We start from the raw sequence: 14,635 nt of genomic DNA, 5'->3' as shown, positions 1-14,635 counted from the left end.
AAATATTGAGTAATTAGGCGACTAAAACTAAATCAATTTAGATGACTAAAATAGGACTAAAACTAAAATGCCTTTTTTCCAAAAGACTATGACCAATTAAAAACTGCTGCCAAAATTAACACTGGCACCTTCATATCAAGAAAACGGCATACGCAAGAAAAAAATTGTATGTTTTCAAGTATGCAGACGTACTAATACAAGCACATTTCTTTGTTGCGTTCCAATCAACCTGGAATTGATCGCAAATATCTGTGCCTCCTTACAAATATGCAAATATGCAAATCATATTGAAATTTGCCATGTGACTGTGATCTGCACACTGTGCCCAATCAAAATTCAGTAGAAGGTCTTAGAGATTTATCTCACTTTAAATGGACATTTACAAACCCAAGAGAACAAAATTCTGTTTCTGAATCAGTCACCGGTGCAAAACAAAAACATTCATAAAAAAGCATACATCATATGGAATAAAATATAAACAAGGAACTTGTGTGGCGGCGTGGCTCAGTTGGTGAAGCAACTTGAGGGTTCCAGGTTCGATTACCGCTTCTGCCATTACTGCTGTGTCCCTGGGCAAGACATTTACCCAGCGCCACCCACACTAGCTTGAAGATGTAGATAATGGGGTTTACTGTGTAAAGGGCTTTGAGTCTCTATAGAAAGCGCTATATAAATATGATTCACTTCACCTAAACATAATGAATAGCTATAAAATCAGGTGGAAACATTCCTCTTTCTGGTGCATTCAGTCTTTCAACTCGACAGGTGACCAGCTGTCAGGGACAAGGGTGGGTGTGTATGTGAGAATGGGGTACAGTTCATTAATAAGTCTCACAGCTTCTTGCTTGTTTAGCAGCCGATGCTGCTATTTGTCCTCTTGCATGATGGAGGTGTCTGCTGGTATGTTGTATCATAACCACAACACCTCAGCAAATCTCTTTCTCTTTGTATACGTGCATGCACTCCCTGCATAGACACAACAGGGCTAGTGACTGCCGTAAACACCAATCATTTTTTTGGGCCGGTAAACATTTTTATTAAATAAACTTAGTAATTGTGAAAAATATAGACAATTGTAAAACAAATGTGTGCTGTGGAACCACTAATGGTACCTCTACCATAAGTTAGCAAACAGCCCCTTTAATGCAAAACAATACATTGTATTATATACTGAAAATGAATCACAACTTGATAATTTCTCAATCTGTTTTTATGTGGTTTACTAACATTTTATTTTCTAAATATGTAAACAGTCATTTTTTCCTTATCACTGTTAATTATTCCCAGGCCTGACCATGGTAAATTAATTTCTGCAAAGTAGGAATTATTCATTAAATTTTGAATGTATACATTGAGCGTATCAAACTTGTTTGCAACCTTATACATATGTATTTTCACAACATTATAAGTGCCCTCTAGACTTGAATTAACACCCACAATGTCACATGTACATCTTTAATCCAATATAGTAATGCTTCCTGAGGATGAGCCAATCAGTGACTGTGATACTGAGCAGCGTGCTCTGATTTGGTCATATACTATTGATATCCATCCATCCATTTTCTACAGCTTGTCCTGTTTGGGGTTGCGGGAGGTCGCTGGAGCCTATCTCAGCTGCATTCGGGCGGAAGATATTTTTTTGTTAATTTAGTCATTTAATGTGTTCAATTTAGACCAGAAATATGTTCAATATGCTCAAAAATCTATAACTTAAAAACACAATGAGGGATGAGTGTATATAATTTCATACCTATACAAAGTTATTGCCAGTGTCCTTGTTTCAACTGCATTCTTGTCTTTGTCTCCTTGCCGTCGTCTGTCTACAACAATGGAATGTCCCAGCTCTTTGTCTACACTAGCTTAGTGTCAAAAAATGGAGGTATCTGTTTTAACGACATTCGGACTTTACTTAAATCAATAGCAAAGCAGCATCTCCTTTTCTGGGAACAACCACACCGAAAATGTGTCCCGTGAAAAACCGTCTTACCGGAACTCTCTAATAACGACAGTTCCTTGGGTGAATAATGTAAACTCACTACACCGGTATGTTTTATCGCTTTCATGGCGAATTTACTGACAGATATAAGAACTTTACACTACTTTATATTAGAAATGGCAACAGCGGAGGTTAAATGTCCCATATCAAGAAGATAGCGAAACAAAAACCTTTCTGACTACGGTGTCGGCACAGACTACAAAGGTGGACACACGCAATTTTTCAGGATTCATGCAGATCCCAAATACAGATCAGTAGTAAGAAAATTGCTTTTGCATAATGTTTTGAACCAAAATGCCAGACAATGTCTTACCTTATACACACACCATCATAATACTCGTATGTTGAAGTACAGTACAATCCATCAAGCGGTGCAGCTTCATAGCTTACCAAAGTTGTACTAAAACATTTTGATAGATTTTTGAGTGCCATGTGTAAATGCTCTAAATTTTCAAGGGAACATATTGGTGTCGTTTACATAGTGCAGACTACATGTATCTCTTATGTATGACTGCCATCTACTGGTCACACTTATCATTTCACCATGTATCAAATAAAATTGCTTCGAGGTCGGTAAGCAAAACCAGAATTATTCCGTACATTAGGCACACCGGACTATAAGGCGCACTGTCGAGTTTTGAGAAGAAAAAAAAAAGGATTTTAAGTGCGCCTCATAGTCCAGAAAGTATGGTGCTAACGCACAGCCGTAAACTCGAACCATGAATAATACATAAATGCAGTTTTGTGTGTGAGTGCAACCCTCGTTTACACAACAATAACTATCTGGTTGATAATACCGTGATGACACTTTGTTGTATTTCAACATGACCACAGCATGAATTGATTAACGTGGACCCCGACTTAAACAAGTTGAAAAACTTATTCGGGTGTTTCCATTTAGTGCTCAATTGTACAGAATATGTACTGTACAATCTACTAATAAAAGTTTCAATCAATCAATCAGTGTAACTTTCTTAATTGGTGATCTCTGTAACCACACCCCCAAGGTGATTCCTGACTGCAAGGACCAGGACTGGGACACCAATGCCCCAGACTCCCACACCGGGATCTTCCACTTCTCCTTCTGGAGGTTTGGCGAGTGGGTGGATGTGGTTATTGACGACCGGCTGCCCACTGTGAAGGGAAAGCTGCTCTACTGTCACTCAAACGATGCTAACGAGTTCTGGAGCGCACTGGCGGAGAAGGCCTACGCCAAGTAAGTACTTCTTCATTCTAACCAATCATCTGTTGAGTGTTAACAAATGTGGTCGATCTAGTCGACTTGGGTGAACTAGGATGCAGGTTATGGTGTTCTCCAGGTTGGCCGGGTGCTACGAGGCGCTGGATGGGGGCAACACGGCCGACGCCTTGACGGACTTCACTGGAGGCTTGTCGGAGCCGATAAATCTTGTAGGAACCGGTGTGAGGACAGACGAGGTGAAACGTGGCAACTTGTTTGAGAGAGTCCTGAAAGTCCACAACAGAGGAGGCCTCATCAGCTGTGCTGTCAAGGTGAGCTCAGCAACTCTCTCGTGTGGTTTTGAGCAATAATGTAATTGGCTATGGGATTGATTACATCCTATTAGAGTTGTACGGTATACCGGTACTAATAAAGTACCGCGGTACTAATGAATTAAAAACGGTACGCAGGGATCCACCCATATATATGAATATTGCCACTCACAATTAGCTTGTGCTCAGCTGGGGGAAAAAGTATATCCTGTATACTTATTATGTCATGCATATATGAAGACTTATGAACTGTTACCGGCGTATTCAATATTAACGGTAATGTCAAAAATTTAAATTAATAGAATATGGAAAAATAAAAGGCATCAGGTGATATTGGACGGGGCAGAAGCGAAAACTGACGTCAGACACCACCTGGATCACCTGTCAGCCAAATCGTTTTGCTACGGAGCCACTACTTGGAACGAATCCTCATTTTTTACCTTTTTGTGGATTTACCATTGGCCTGTGGAGAACTGGGACGAACAGAGAAACTTACCAGGAGGACTGGAGTTTGCTGCGCGGTACCGTAAGTAGGCTGCGGCTTCCAACATTTCATCTCTTGCCCGTACATGCATGCCGCTATGTTCATGTCACGTCTGTCACTTTGGGGACTTTGGGAAATATACTGTATGTGCTGAATAAACTTATGTGGTGAACTGCACTTCGGGATGTGGGATTGAGTGTGTTGTGCAGGTGTTTGTATTGTATTTGCGGGTTATATGGATAGGGAGGGGAGAGGTGTTTGTTATGCGGGATTAATTTGTGGCATATTAAAAGGTCCTGCTAGGAGTCGGTGTTGGCAGCCCGCAGTAAGATGTTATGCGGGATTCATTTGTGGGATAATAAAAGGTCCTGCTAGGAGTTGGTGTTGGCAGCCCGCAGGAGGATAACCAGCTGGTCTACTTTTAAGCAGTCTTTCCTTAATCCTTTTTGCCAACTGACTATCAATCAGAGATTGACAAGCAGCTGCACTCCAACCTTCAAAACCTTAAACAGTGCTTGGGAGATTTCGCATATGACTATTGTGCCCTCTGCCTAAAGTGGAGATCTGCAAGAGCTTGTGCTCAGCTGGGAAAATATATATATATATACTTATGTCATGCATTTATGAAGAGTTATAAACTTTTACAGGCATATTCAATAATAATGGTACTGTCAAAAATGTAAATTAATAGAATGTGGGAATATAAAAGGCATTGGGTGCTATCGAACGGGGCAGCAACTGACGTCACCATGAATTGAGTTACGTGGACTCCGAATTAAACAAGTTGAAAAACTTATTTGGGTGTTACCATTTAGCAGAGGTGGGACCAAGTCATTGTTTTGCAAGTCACAAGTAAGTCTCAAGTCTTTGCCCTCAAGTCTCGAGTCGAGTCTCGAGTAAGACAGGCAAGTCCCGAGTCAAGTCCAAAGTCAAGGTTCTGCAGTCCTGGGTTCAAATCCAGGCTCGGTATCTTTCTGTGTGGAGTTTGCATGTCCTCCCCGTGAATGCGTGGGTTCCCTCCGGGTACTCCGGCTTCCTCCCACTTCCAAAGACATGCACCTGGGGATAGGTTGATTGGCAACACTAAATTGGCCCTAGTGTGTGAATGTTAGTGTGAATGTTGTCTGTCTGTCTGTGTTGGCCCTGCGAGGAGGTGGCGACTTGTCCAGGGTGTACCCCGCCTTCCGCCCGATTGTAGCTGAGCTAGGCGCAAGCGCCCCCCGCGACTCCAAAAGGAAATAAGCGGTAGAAAATGGATGGATGGATGGAGCGGATCACCACTCCAAGATGGCGGCCCCGCGTCTCGTCTGCGCGAGTAGGCGGTAGCGCTCCATGCTGCGTCTACTTATAAGATGTCTATAGTTATAAAGTTATCAGTGAGTTTCCAAGCTCACTGATTTAACTACACAACAAATAAAAGTTACGTTACTCAGCCAATAAACGTTAGCTTTCATTCAAAACTTACCCTTCATTGTGCATCTTGAAATGTCAAACGAAGTAGGAAGTTGTTGCGTCTCCGTCTGTAATCTTCGAACCGCATGCTTTGCATACTGGAATTCGTTTTTTGTTGACTAACTCGTAGTTTTAATCCCCGAACGAAAATATTTTTAGCATAATTTTTCCTCACTGGCGGGTTGTCTGAGAGATCTTCTTCGTTGGTTTTCCTGCAATTTAATTGGCTCAATGCTGTGTGACGAAAATAGCGTGGATTTAATTTGATTGGCTGTTGTACTGACTGATAGCGCGCATGCTGTCATCGCACACATGTTGACAAACACGCGTACACAAGGGAAGATACGGAACGCTCCTGAATAACTTTTTAATCGTTGGGTTTTGGGGAAAGTCGCAAGTCATGTCAAGTCAAAAGGCTCAAGTCCAAGTCAAGTCACAAGTCATTGATGTTAAAGTCTAAGTCGAGTTGCAAATCTTTTTACATTTTGTCATGTCGAGTCTAAAGTCATCAAATTCATGACTCGAGTCTGACTCGAGTCCAAGTCATGTGACTCGAGTCCACACCCCTGCCATTTAGTGGTCAATTGTAAGGAATATGTACTGAACTGTGCAAGTTACTAATAAAAGTTTCAATCAATAAATCAAAGACTACCTGGATCACCTGTCAGCCAAATAGTTTTGCTACGGAACCACTACTTGAAATAAATCCTCATTTTTGACCTTTTTGTGGATTTACCATTGGCCAGTGGAGAACTGGGATGAACAGAGGCACTTACCAGGAGGACTTGAGTTGGATGCACGGTACTGTGAGTAGGCTGCCTGTACCTGCATGCCGCTATGTGCATATTGCATTTGTAACTTGGGGGACTTTGAGAAATATATGTGCTGGATAAACCTTGTGTGGTGAACTGCACTTGCTGTGGGATTGAGTGTGTTGTTCAGGTATTTGTATTGTATTGCATTGGCGGTTTATATTGATAGGATGGGGAAGATGTTTGTTATGTGGGATATTAAAAATAGGCCTGATCAGGTCGTGGGTAATGGTCATATATATCTTGTGTTTATTTGCTAAACTCGTTCCCAGCTGATTATCAGGTCGTGCTCGTGACTCCTTAATTAGTGTAGTGGCAGCGACACCCGGAGAATGCGGGTGCGTTTGTTACGTACTGTTTTTTAAAAAATACCTATATTTTTTTAACATGACATTAGGGACGGCGTGGCGCAACCCGAGCGTCCCTGGTTCAAATCCCACCTAGTACCAACCTCGTCACATCCGTTGTGTCCTGAGCAAGACACTTCACCCTTGCTCCTGATGGGTGCTGGTTGGCGCCTTGCATGGCAGCTCCCTCCATCAGTGTGTGAATGTGTGTGTAAATGGGTAAATGTGGAAGTAGTGTCAAAGCGCTTTGATTACTTTGAAGGTAGAAAAGCGCTATACAAGTACAACCCATTTATCATTTATTTATTTATTAACGTAATCATGTTGGTTTACATTGCTGGTAAATCCAGCAGAGGCGCATGTTAGGCAACACAAGGAGTACCAACAAGCAGAAACAAAGTGGAGAAAGAAAAGGGAGAATGGACGGATAAAACTAACAAAGTTGAAGCTATTAACACTGGAGCGCCGCTCTGCAAAATGTTCTTCGCTCTTGCTCTTTTTAACCGTTAGCCAGCTAGTGCCTAACGTCAGTGCGCAGTTGGTAGTGTTTTAGCTACTTCTAAATCCCTAATCCTCGCTGCCATGGCGACAAATAATGAAAGTTTCTTGCAAGTATCATCCCTGCGGGACGAGGTATAGCTAAACATGCTTCACTACACACCGTAGGAGGATACAATAGCTAATTGCTAACAGCAAGTTAGCGCTCCTCAATGTAAACAAACACAGACTGCAACGATACCAAGTACATAGTACTCTTGACACGGTATTTTTATTATCACAAAATCTTTTCCCATTGTTGTATAAAGTTAAGAAATATGTCCCAGGATACACGCAAACTTTAATTATGACCAGTGTATGACTATTTAATTACTTGGTATTGGATTGATACCAAACTTTGTAGTATCATCCAAAACATGTAAAGTATCCAACAACAGAAGAATAAGTGATTACCACATTTAAACTGAAGTGTAGATGAAACATGTTAAAACTGAAAATAATCAGATTAACAGTAAATGAAAAAGTAGATTTATAATCCATCATAATTTTGACAAAATAATAGAATGGAAAATGACACAATATGTTACTCTCTATGTCAGCAGCAGATTAGAAGCCTTTGTTTGCTTACTTACTACCTAGAGAAAAGTTGTCTAGTTGGGTTCACTATTTTATTTAAGGCCAAAAGTCTTATTTGATTGAAATAGAAAACATGTTTAATGTATCATAAGATTTTGTTAAAATAAAGCCAATAATGATAATGTTTTGTGGTCCCCTTTATTTTGCATTGCATCGAAATACATTTTAGAACCGACACCAAAATATATGTATTGAGACAACCCTACATCATATATGCATTGGTCACTTGCAATTGTTGAGCATCATATTGAGATGTAGTGGGCGGAGCCAACTCTGTTATTGTTGTCATAGGTGAGCAGTGTCACTGAAATGGAGTTCAAGTTACCCAGCGGCCTGGTCAAGGGCCACGCCTACGCTGTGACGGATGTGCGAGAGGTGAGCCTTGGTCGTGGCATGATGTCGTCCTCCTCCAAGGGGCAAAAAATCACATTGATCCGTGTGAGGAACCCCTGGGGGAAGAGCGAGTGGAACGGACCTTGGAGTGACGGGTGAGTTTAAAATCTGGAACTGAACCCCTTTACTGCACCACCAACAGACATATTTTACTCAGATCGACTATCATGCTCGCTCAAGGTCCGAGTGTCTCACTGTGTTTGCAGTTCTCCTGAGTGGAAACTAGTCAGCAAGAGTGATTGGGAGAAAATGGGTGTCACTGTGCAGGACGACGGTGAGTTCTGGTGAGTCGCTGTTTGCCGTTCCCTGTTTTCGCCCCTTGTTGGCGGACATGTTTACGCCCCCTCCTCTTGTCTTCCTCCAGGATGACCTTTGATGACTTCACCGACAACTTCACAGACGTCATCTTGTGTCGCCTCATCAACACCTCCTATATGAGCATTTACAAGACCTGGGAGGAGGTTATGGTGCGCGGCTCTTGGCAGCACCATGATGAGCCGATGAAGAACCGAGCGGGGGGCTGCACCAATAACAAGGACTCTTTCTTTCAGAACCCTCAGGTGCTCACCACTACCAATTTGGCGTTTGTTAGTCTGCAACATACTCAGTCATTCACCTGATTTGTCTGCTGTTTTTATTCAATAACCTCCAAACTTGGAGGACATATATGCATGTAAAGAGGCGAATACCCCCTTTTGTGAGGTTACTAGTTTTAAATGTCCCCTGGTGTGTTTTTTCTTGCTGCAGTACATGTTCAACATAAAGAAAGAGGAAGACGAAGCTCTCATCTGTCTGCAGCAGAAAGACCGCAAAGCCTCACTGAGAAGAGGCATAGAAGCGTACTTTGCCATCGGTTTTGATATATACAAGGTCAGTAACGGTGTAGTGGAGCTAGTTACTAGGGCTGTGAATCTTTGGGCACCATTCGATTCGATTCCTGGGGGTAACGATTTGATTCACAAATTGTTTCGATTCAACATTGGGTGCCAGTTCTGATAAATTCCTCCACAAAATAGATAAATAGCTGTGTGAAAGTTCGATATTACTTAAAAGAAAGCTGGTTTTGTTTAATAAAACTGTACCCAAACATTTGATAAAGTCAAATACAAATAAGGCAACAAGAGAAGTATACAACATTTATTTTTTTCTAGGTAAATCTCTACAGGCTACTCTTTCTGTCAAAATTGAGGGTACTCAGTTGTTTTGTCCAGCGTTTTCCCTTTTATATTTGTCTCGCTGTGCACCACCTCTGGGCTTGTGCCTTCGAAGGCTCTTCAGTGCAGCGGTGAGTGCCTGTCGCGGTAAATGGCTGGCTGAATGATTTTTGTGTGTGTGTGTGTGTGTGTGTGTGTGTGTGTGTGTGTGTGTGTGTGTGTGTGTGTGTGTGTGTGTGTGTGTGTGTGTGTGTGTGTGTGTGTGTGTGTGTGTGTGTGTGTGTGTGTGAGGGTGAACATTTGATTTAATGTAAACAATTTCATTGGTCCACCGTGACCCACTTGCTAATTACCTAGGTCTGATGTCTATCCATCTACCCATTTTCTCCGCTTATCCGAGGTCAGGGGGCAGTAGCCTAAGCAGGGAAGCCCACACTTCCCTCTCTCAGCCACTTTGTCCAGCTCCTCCCGGGGGATCCCGAGGCGTTTCCAGGCCAGCCGGGAGACATGGTCTTCCCAACGTGTCCTGGGTCTTCCCCGTGGCCTCTTGCCTGTCGGACGTGCCCTAAAGACCTCCCTAGGGAGGCGTTCGTTCGCGTGGCATCCTGACCAGGCTTTACTTTGAGCTCCTCCCGGATGACAGAGCTTCTCACCCTATCTCTAAGGAGAGCCTCGCTCCCCGGCGGAGGTAACTCATTTCAGCCGCTTGTACCCGTGATTTTGTTCTTTTGGTCATGACTCAAAGCTCATGACTATTGGTGAGAATAGAGAAGTAGATCAACCAGTAAATTAATAGCTTTGCCCTCCAGCTCAGCTCCTTCTTTACCACAACGGATTGATACAGTGTCCACATTACTGAAGACGCCGAACCGATCTGCCTGTCAATCTCATGATCCTCTCTGCCCTCACTCGTGAATAAGACTCTGAGATACTTGAACTCCTCCACTTGGGGCAAGATCTCTTCTCCAACCCGAAGATAGCATTCCACCCTTTTCTGGGCGAGAACAGTGGACTCGGACTTGGAGGTGCTGATTCTCATTCCAGTCAGTTCACACTCTGCTGCAAACCGATCCAGTGAGAGCTGAAGATCATGGCAAGATGAAGCCATCAGGACCACAAAATCTGAAAAAAGCAGAGACCTAATCCTGGAGCCACCAAACCGGATCCCCCATAAAAGTTATGAACAGAATCAGTGACAAAAGGCATCCTCAGCGGAGTCCAACACTCACAGGAAATAGGTCCGACTCACTGCCGGCAATGCGGACCAAGCTCTGATTTTGATCATACAAGGAGCGTACAGCTACAATCAGACAGTCCAACATACTCTCTGGGCACTCCCCACAGGACTTCCAGAGGGACACGGTCGAATGCCTTCTCCAAGTCCACAGAGCACATGTAGACTGGTTGAGCAAACTCCCATGCACCCTAAGGACCCTGCCGAGAATATAGAGCTGGTCCACAGTTCAGACCATGGCGAAAACCACACTGTTCGTCCTGAATCCGGGGTTCGACGATCCGGCATAGCCTCCTCTCCAGTACACCTGAATAGACCTCACGGGGAAGGCTGAGGAGTGTGATCCCACGATAGTTGGAACACACCCTCCGATTCCCCTTCTTGAAGAGAGGAACCACCACCACCCTACCCTGGTCTGCCAATCCAGAGGTACCGCCCCCGATGTCCACGCAATGTTGCAAAGCCTTGTCAACCATAACAGCCCCACAGCATCCTAGAGCCTCAAGGAACTCCGGGCGGACCTCATCCACCCCCGGGGCTTGCCACCGAGGAGCTTTTTAACTACCTCGGCAACATCAGCCCCAGAAATAGGAGACCCCATCACAGATTCCCCAGGCACTGCTTCCTTAAAGGAAGATGTGTTGTTGGGATTGAGGAGGTCTTCGAAGTATTCTCTTCACCGATCCACAACATCCGCTGTCGAGGTCAGCAGCACACCATCTTCACCATACACGGTGTTGACAGCGCACTGCTTCCCCTTCCTGAGGCGGCGGACGGTGGTCCAGAATCGCTTCGAAGCTAGGAAAAATCCATAAATTAGCGCAGGGTTCAAAGTGTGGGGAAAAGTAGCTGCCCATAGACTGTAAATTACATTATGTTTACTACAATATTACTAACTACTTCTATTATCACCAAAATTATCAGAATTTCAAAATATCTGAAGGATCCACTGCACACTGTAATCAATACTTTTTATAGCCACAAATGAGGCTAAAATAATTTACTGTCAGTCCTTCTGGTTGTTTTTTTATCATAGTCTTCCTCACCAAAATGATTTCATTCTTTTTATTCAACTTCTAAAACGATCTGATTCGGTTTTTGACATAAATGTTGGCCAAAATTTTTCCACAGTTTTCATGTACTGTCTAGATCAGGTTTGCCCAAAGTTTTTGCCTTTAAAGGCTAAGAGAATAATATGCTAAAGGGCCGTGAGCCAAGCAGAGCTTTAACTGTACAACAGCACCATGAGTGAAGCGTTTAGACCCCAGGTGTCAAACTCAAAGGTCTGGGTGCCAGATCTGGTCCACCTCATCATTTTATATGACCCGCAAACTCCTGGAAATAATATGCTTCAACAAAGTACCTTATTTTTTCTTACTAAATGTATTGTTATTTTTTCCGTTATGACCTAAAAATATATATGTACTACATTACATTGTGTACCTTTTAAACTAAGAGAATGTAGTATTGCAACAAATATTATTTTACCATGGTTTCACAACAATTGTTTTTGTTAAAATAGAAATACAAATACAAAAATATCTGCTTGACTTATGATTTCAATGCAATTTATTCAGCAAATTCTACACAGTAAAACTGACAATACGTTTTACAGTCAAATTTAAGGTGATTTTTACAGCATATTTAAGCTATTGAAAATCAACTGAGCTACCGGTATTTTTTATTTTTTTTAACTATAAAATTTAAGGTTGTTTTACGGTATATTACTGGTAATGGAAAAAACGTACCATATTTTTTGCAGTAAAAAAATGGTAGCTCAATTACCAGAATTAAAAAAATAAAAATAAAAAAAGTAACTAAGCTCCCAATTTGTTTTTCATGCAAAGGCAGTTACACTGTTTTTTCATTTACCGTAAAATGTTGTCAAAACACTAAATATGTCAGTAAAATTCTGGTGACTGAGTTGCCAGTTTTTACTGTCAATACACAGTCTGTAAAATTTCCTTTGTAACAGAAAATGAAAAAGCTCCTGATCATCACTGAGACTCTGTCGTCTGAATACATTTCGTTTTCAGTTGTAACCAGTGTCTTTTTATCTTGTTTTGTATTTCAGCTTGGTTTTTATTGCTCGTATTCTCTTTATTTTAATATGTAATGTGTGTGTATTTTTTCCATTTGTATGAGCTACGAGATACCTGAATTTCCCCAAAGGGATTATTAAAGTATACATCTATCTACCCATCTATCCATCTGCCATAGAAAGTTGTGAGTGCTCTTAGATAAAGAAGGTGAGAAACACCATTGGAAAAACCTGTTGGAATGTACAAAGGTTCCTCTCCTTCTGTGCTCATCTCAGTCTTCAATAAAAGGTAGGAGTGATGTCAAATTTCCATGTATTAATTTTTTTTCACATTTACAAACCCCAAAACCACTGAAGTTGTCACAGTGTGTAAATCTTAAAAACTAAATACAATCATTTGAAAATCCTTTTCAACCTATATTCAATTGAACAGACTGTAAAGACAAGATACTTAATGTTCGAACTGGAAAGCTTTTGTTATTTTTTTGCAAATATTAGCTCATTTGGAATTTGATGCCTGAAACATGTTTAAAAAAAGCTGGCACAAAAGACTGAGAAAGTTGAGGAATGCTCTTCAAACACTTATTTGGAACATCCCACTGGTGAACAGGCGGTGCCATGATTGGGTATAAAAGCAGCTTTCATGAAATAATCAGTCATTCACAAACAAGGATGGGGCGAGTGTCACCACTTTATGAACAAATTAAAAATGTTTTACACTATTATGGGAAAACTTGCTTTGGTTTTCATACGTTTGTTGAACCTTTTGGACCCGATTACTAAGGAAGACCAGGTTCCACTGTTCATACAACATATACACACTCTGAGTGACATGATAAAGAGCAAGTGAGCACTGTGAAGTTCAAATTAATTATTGATTAGTAATGTCTTACATGACAGGTGGAGTTGAACAGGACGTACCGTATGCACAGCCTCTTGCAGAAGGTGGGGAGCAGTGTCTACATCAACACCAGGTCTGTTTTCTTGCGCGTCGACCTCAAACAGGGACGTTACATCATCATACCCACAACTTTTGAAGCCAAAAAGGAGGGTGGCTTCATGCTTCGCGTCTTCACCGACGAGGTGTCACGGTTCAAGTAGGAGGGAGCGTTCCGAGACTTCTGCGACTGGAATGTGACCAGAATAAGCTGATGCGTTTTTGTATCTTCTGCAGGGAGCTGACTCTGGACCAGCCACCCCGACCTTCCTGTTTGTGTCTGTCAGGGTATCCCCAGGTGGTCACTCAGCTGCATATCCAGCAGGGTAATGATCTGTCTCGACAAGATTGTGGTGAGGGTACACTACACTTATTCGACCTGCCTTCACTTGGCAAAAACATGAGCTTGTTCAGTGAAGACTTTCGGGGCTTACATAGTGTACATAGACGCACACACATAGAAAATAATATATCTACATTCATGCATTATATAATTTTAATTCAATACCTTTGATTGATCTCAAATTACTTTGCTACACTGCCCAGTATGTTGAAGTGGAACTACAGGATATGGAATTAAATTCACTGCAATACAGAGACATTTCTTATAGCACATGCTTGTTGTCACGGGGAAAAGGCAGGCCATGAAGCAGCATGTACCTCTGCCTCAAGGTAGAGGGCGATATATTGTCAACTTGCAGTTCAATGCCTCAGCAATACTCTGACTCGCCACACTGGGCGAAGTGGGGGCCCTCAAGCTAGCAGACACAGGTCTCTCCAGCAGAAGCCAGCCTTTTTTTTTCTTTCTTTTTTTTAACTGTATTTATAACAAACATGGCATTTTTATTAGAGTAAGCCAGCGTGTTTGGGTGTTTTTTGTCAAATGCAAAAATATTGTTTTAATTTTTTGGAATGAAATCCAATATGAAATACTTCTCTTAACTGGACTTTAAGAGAAAATGAATGTGGTCATACAAAGTACGTTTTCATGGAGGATAGCTATTGCTGCTTCAGATACAAATACAGAAAGGTGAGATACACTCACAAAACTTGATTTATTTTGTTAAAAGCAAATGGGACCAAAAAGTATTTAATAACAAATTTAATAAATAATTTGTGGAACCATTTATCATATCATA

The 14,635-nt window shown here is 41.8% G+C and overlaps 1 protein-coding gene across 3 annotated transcripts in view; it reads left to right on the top strand.

The window, feature by feature from the left end:
- The window catches only part of LOC133537469 (calpain-5-like), a 37,910-nt gene that overhangs the window by 16,579 nt on the left and 6,696 nt on the right, over positions 1-14,635 (top strand). For all 3 annotated transcript variants that reach the window (XM_061878501.1, XM_061878502.1, XM_061878503.1), the window contains 8 exons: positions 3,004-3,212; positions 3,316-3,508; positions 8,029-8,225; positions 8,337-8,414; positions 8,495-8,690; positions 8,878-9,000; positions 13,460-13,656; positions 13,734-13,849. In XM_061878501.1, coding sequence (XP_061734485.1) covers positions 3,004-3,212; positions 3,316-3,508; positions 8,029-8,225; positions 8,337-8,414; positions 8,495-8,690; positions 8,878-9,000; positions 13,460-13,656; positions 13,734-13,849 — 1,309 coding nt within the window. The remainder of the gene's footprint in view (positions 1-3,003; positions 3,213-3,315; positions 3,509-8,028; positions 8,226-8,336; positions 8,415-8,494; positions 8,691-8,877; positions 9,001-13,459; positions 13,657-13,733; positions 13,850-14,635) is intronic.

Source organism: Nerophis ophidion, linkage group LG18 (assembly GCF_033978795.1).
Source record: "Nerophis ophidion isolate RoL-2023_Sa linkage group LG18, RoL_Noph_v1.0, whole genome shotgun sequence".
Taxonomy (NCBI): domain Eukaryota; kingdom Metazoa; phylum Chordata; class Actinopteri; order Syngnathiformes; family Syngnathidae; genus Nerophis; species Nerophis ophidion.
The sequence above is the reverse complement of the archived record's forward strand: the minus strand, read 5'-3'. Positions and strand labels throughout refer to the sequence as shown.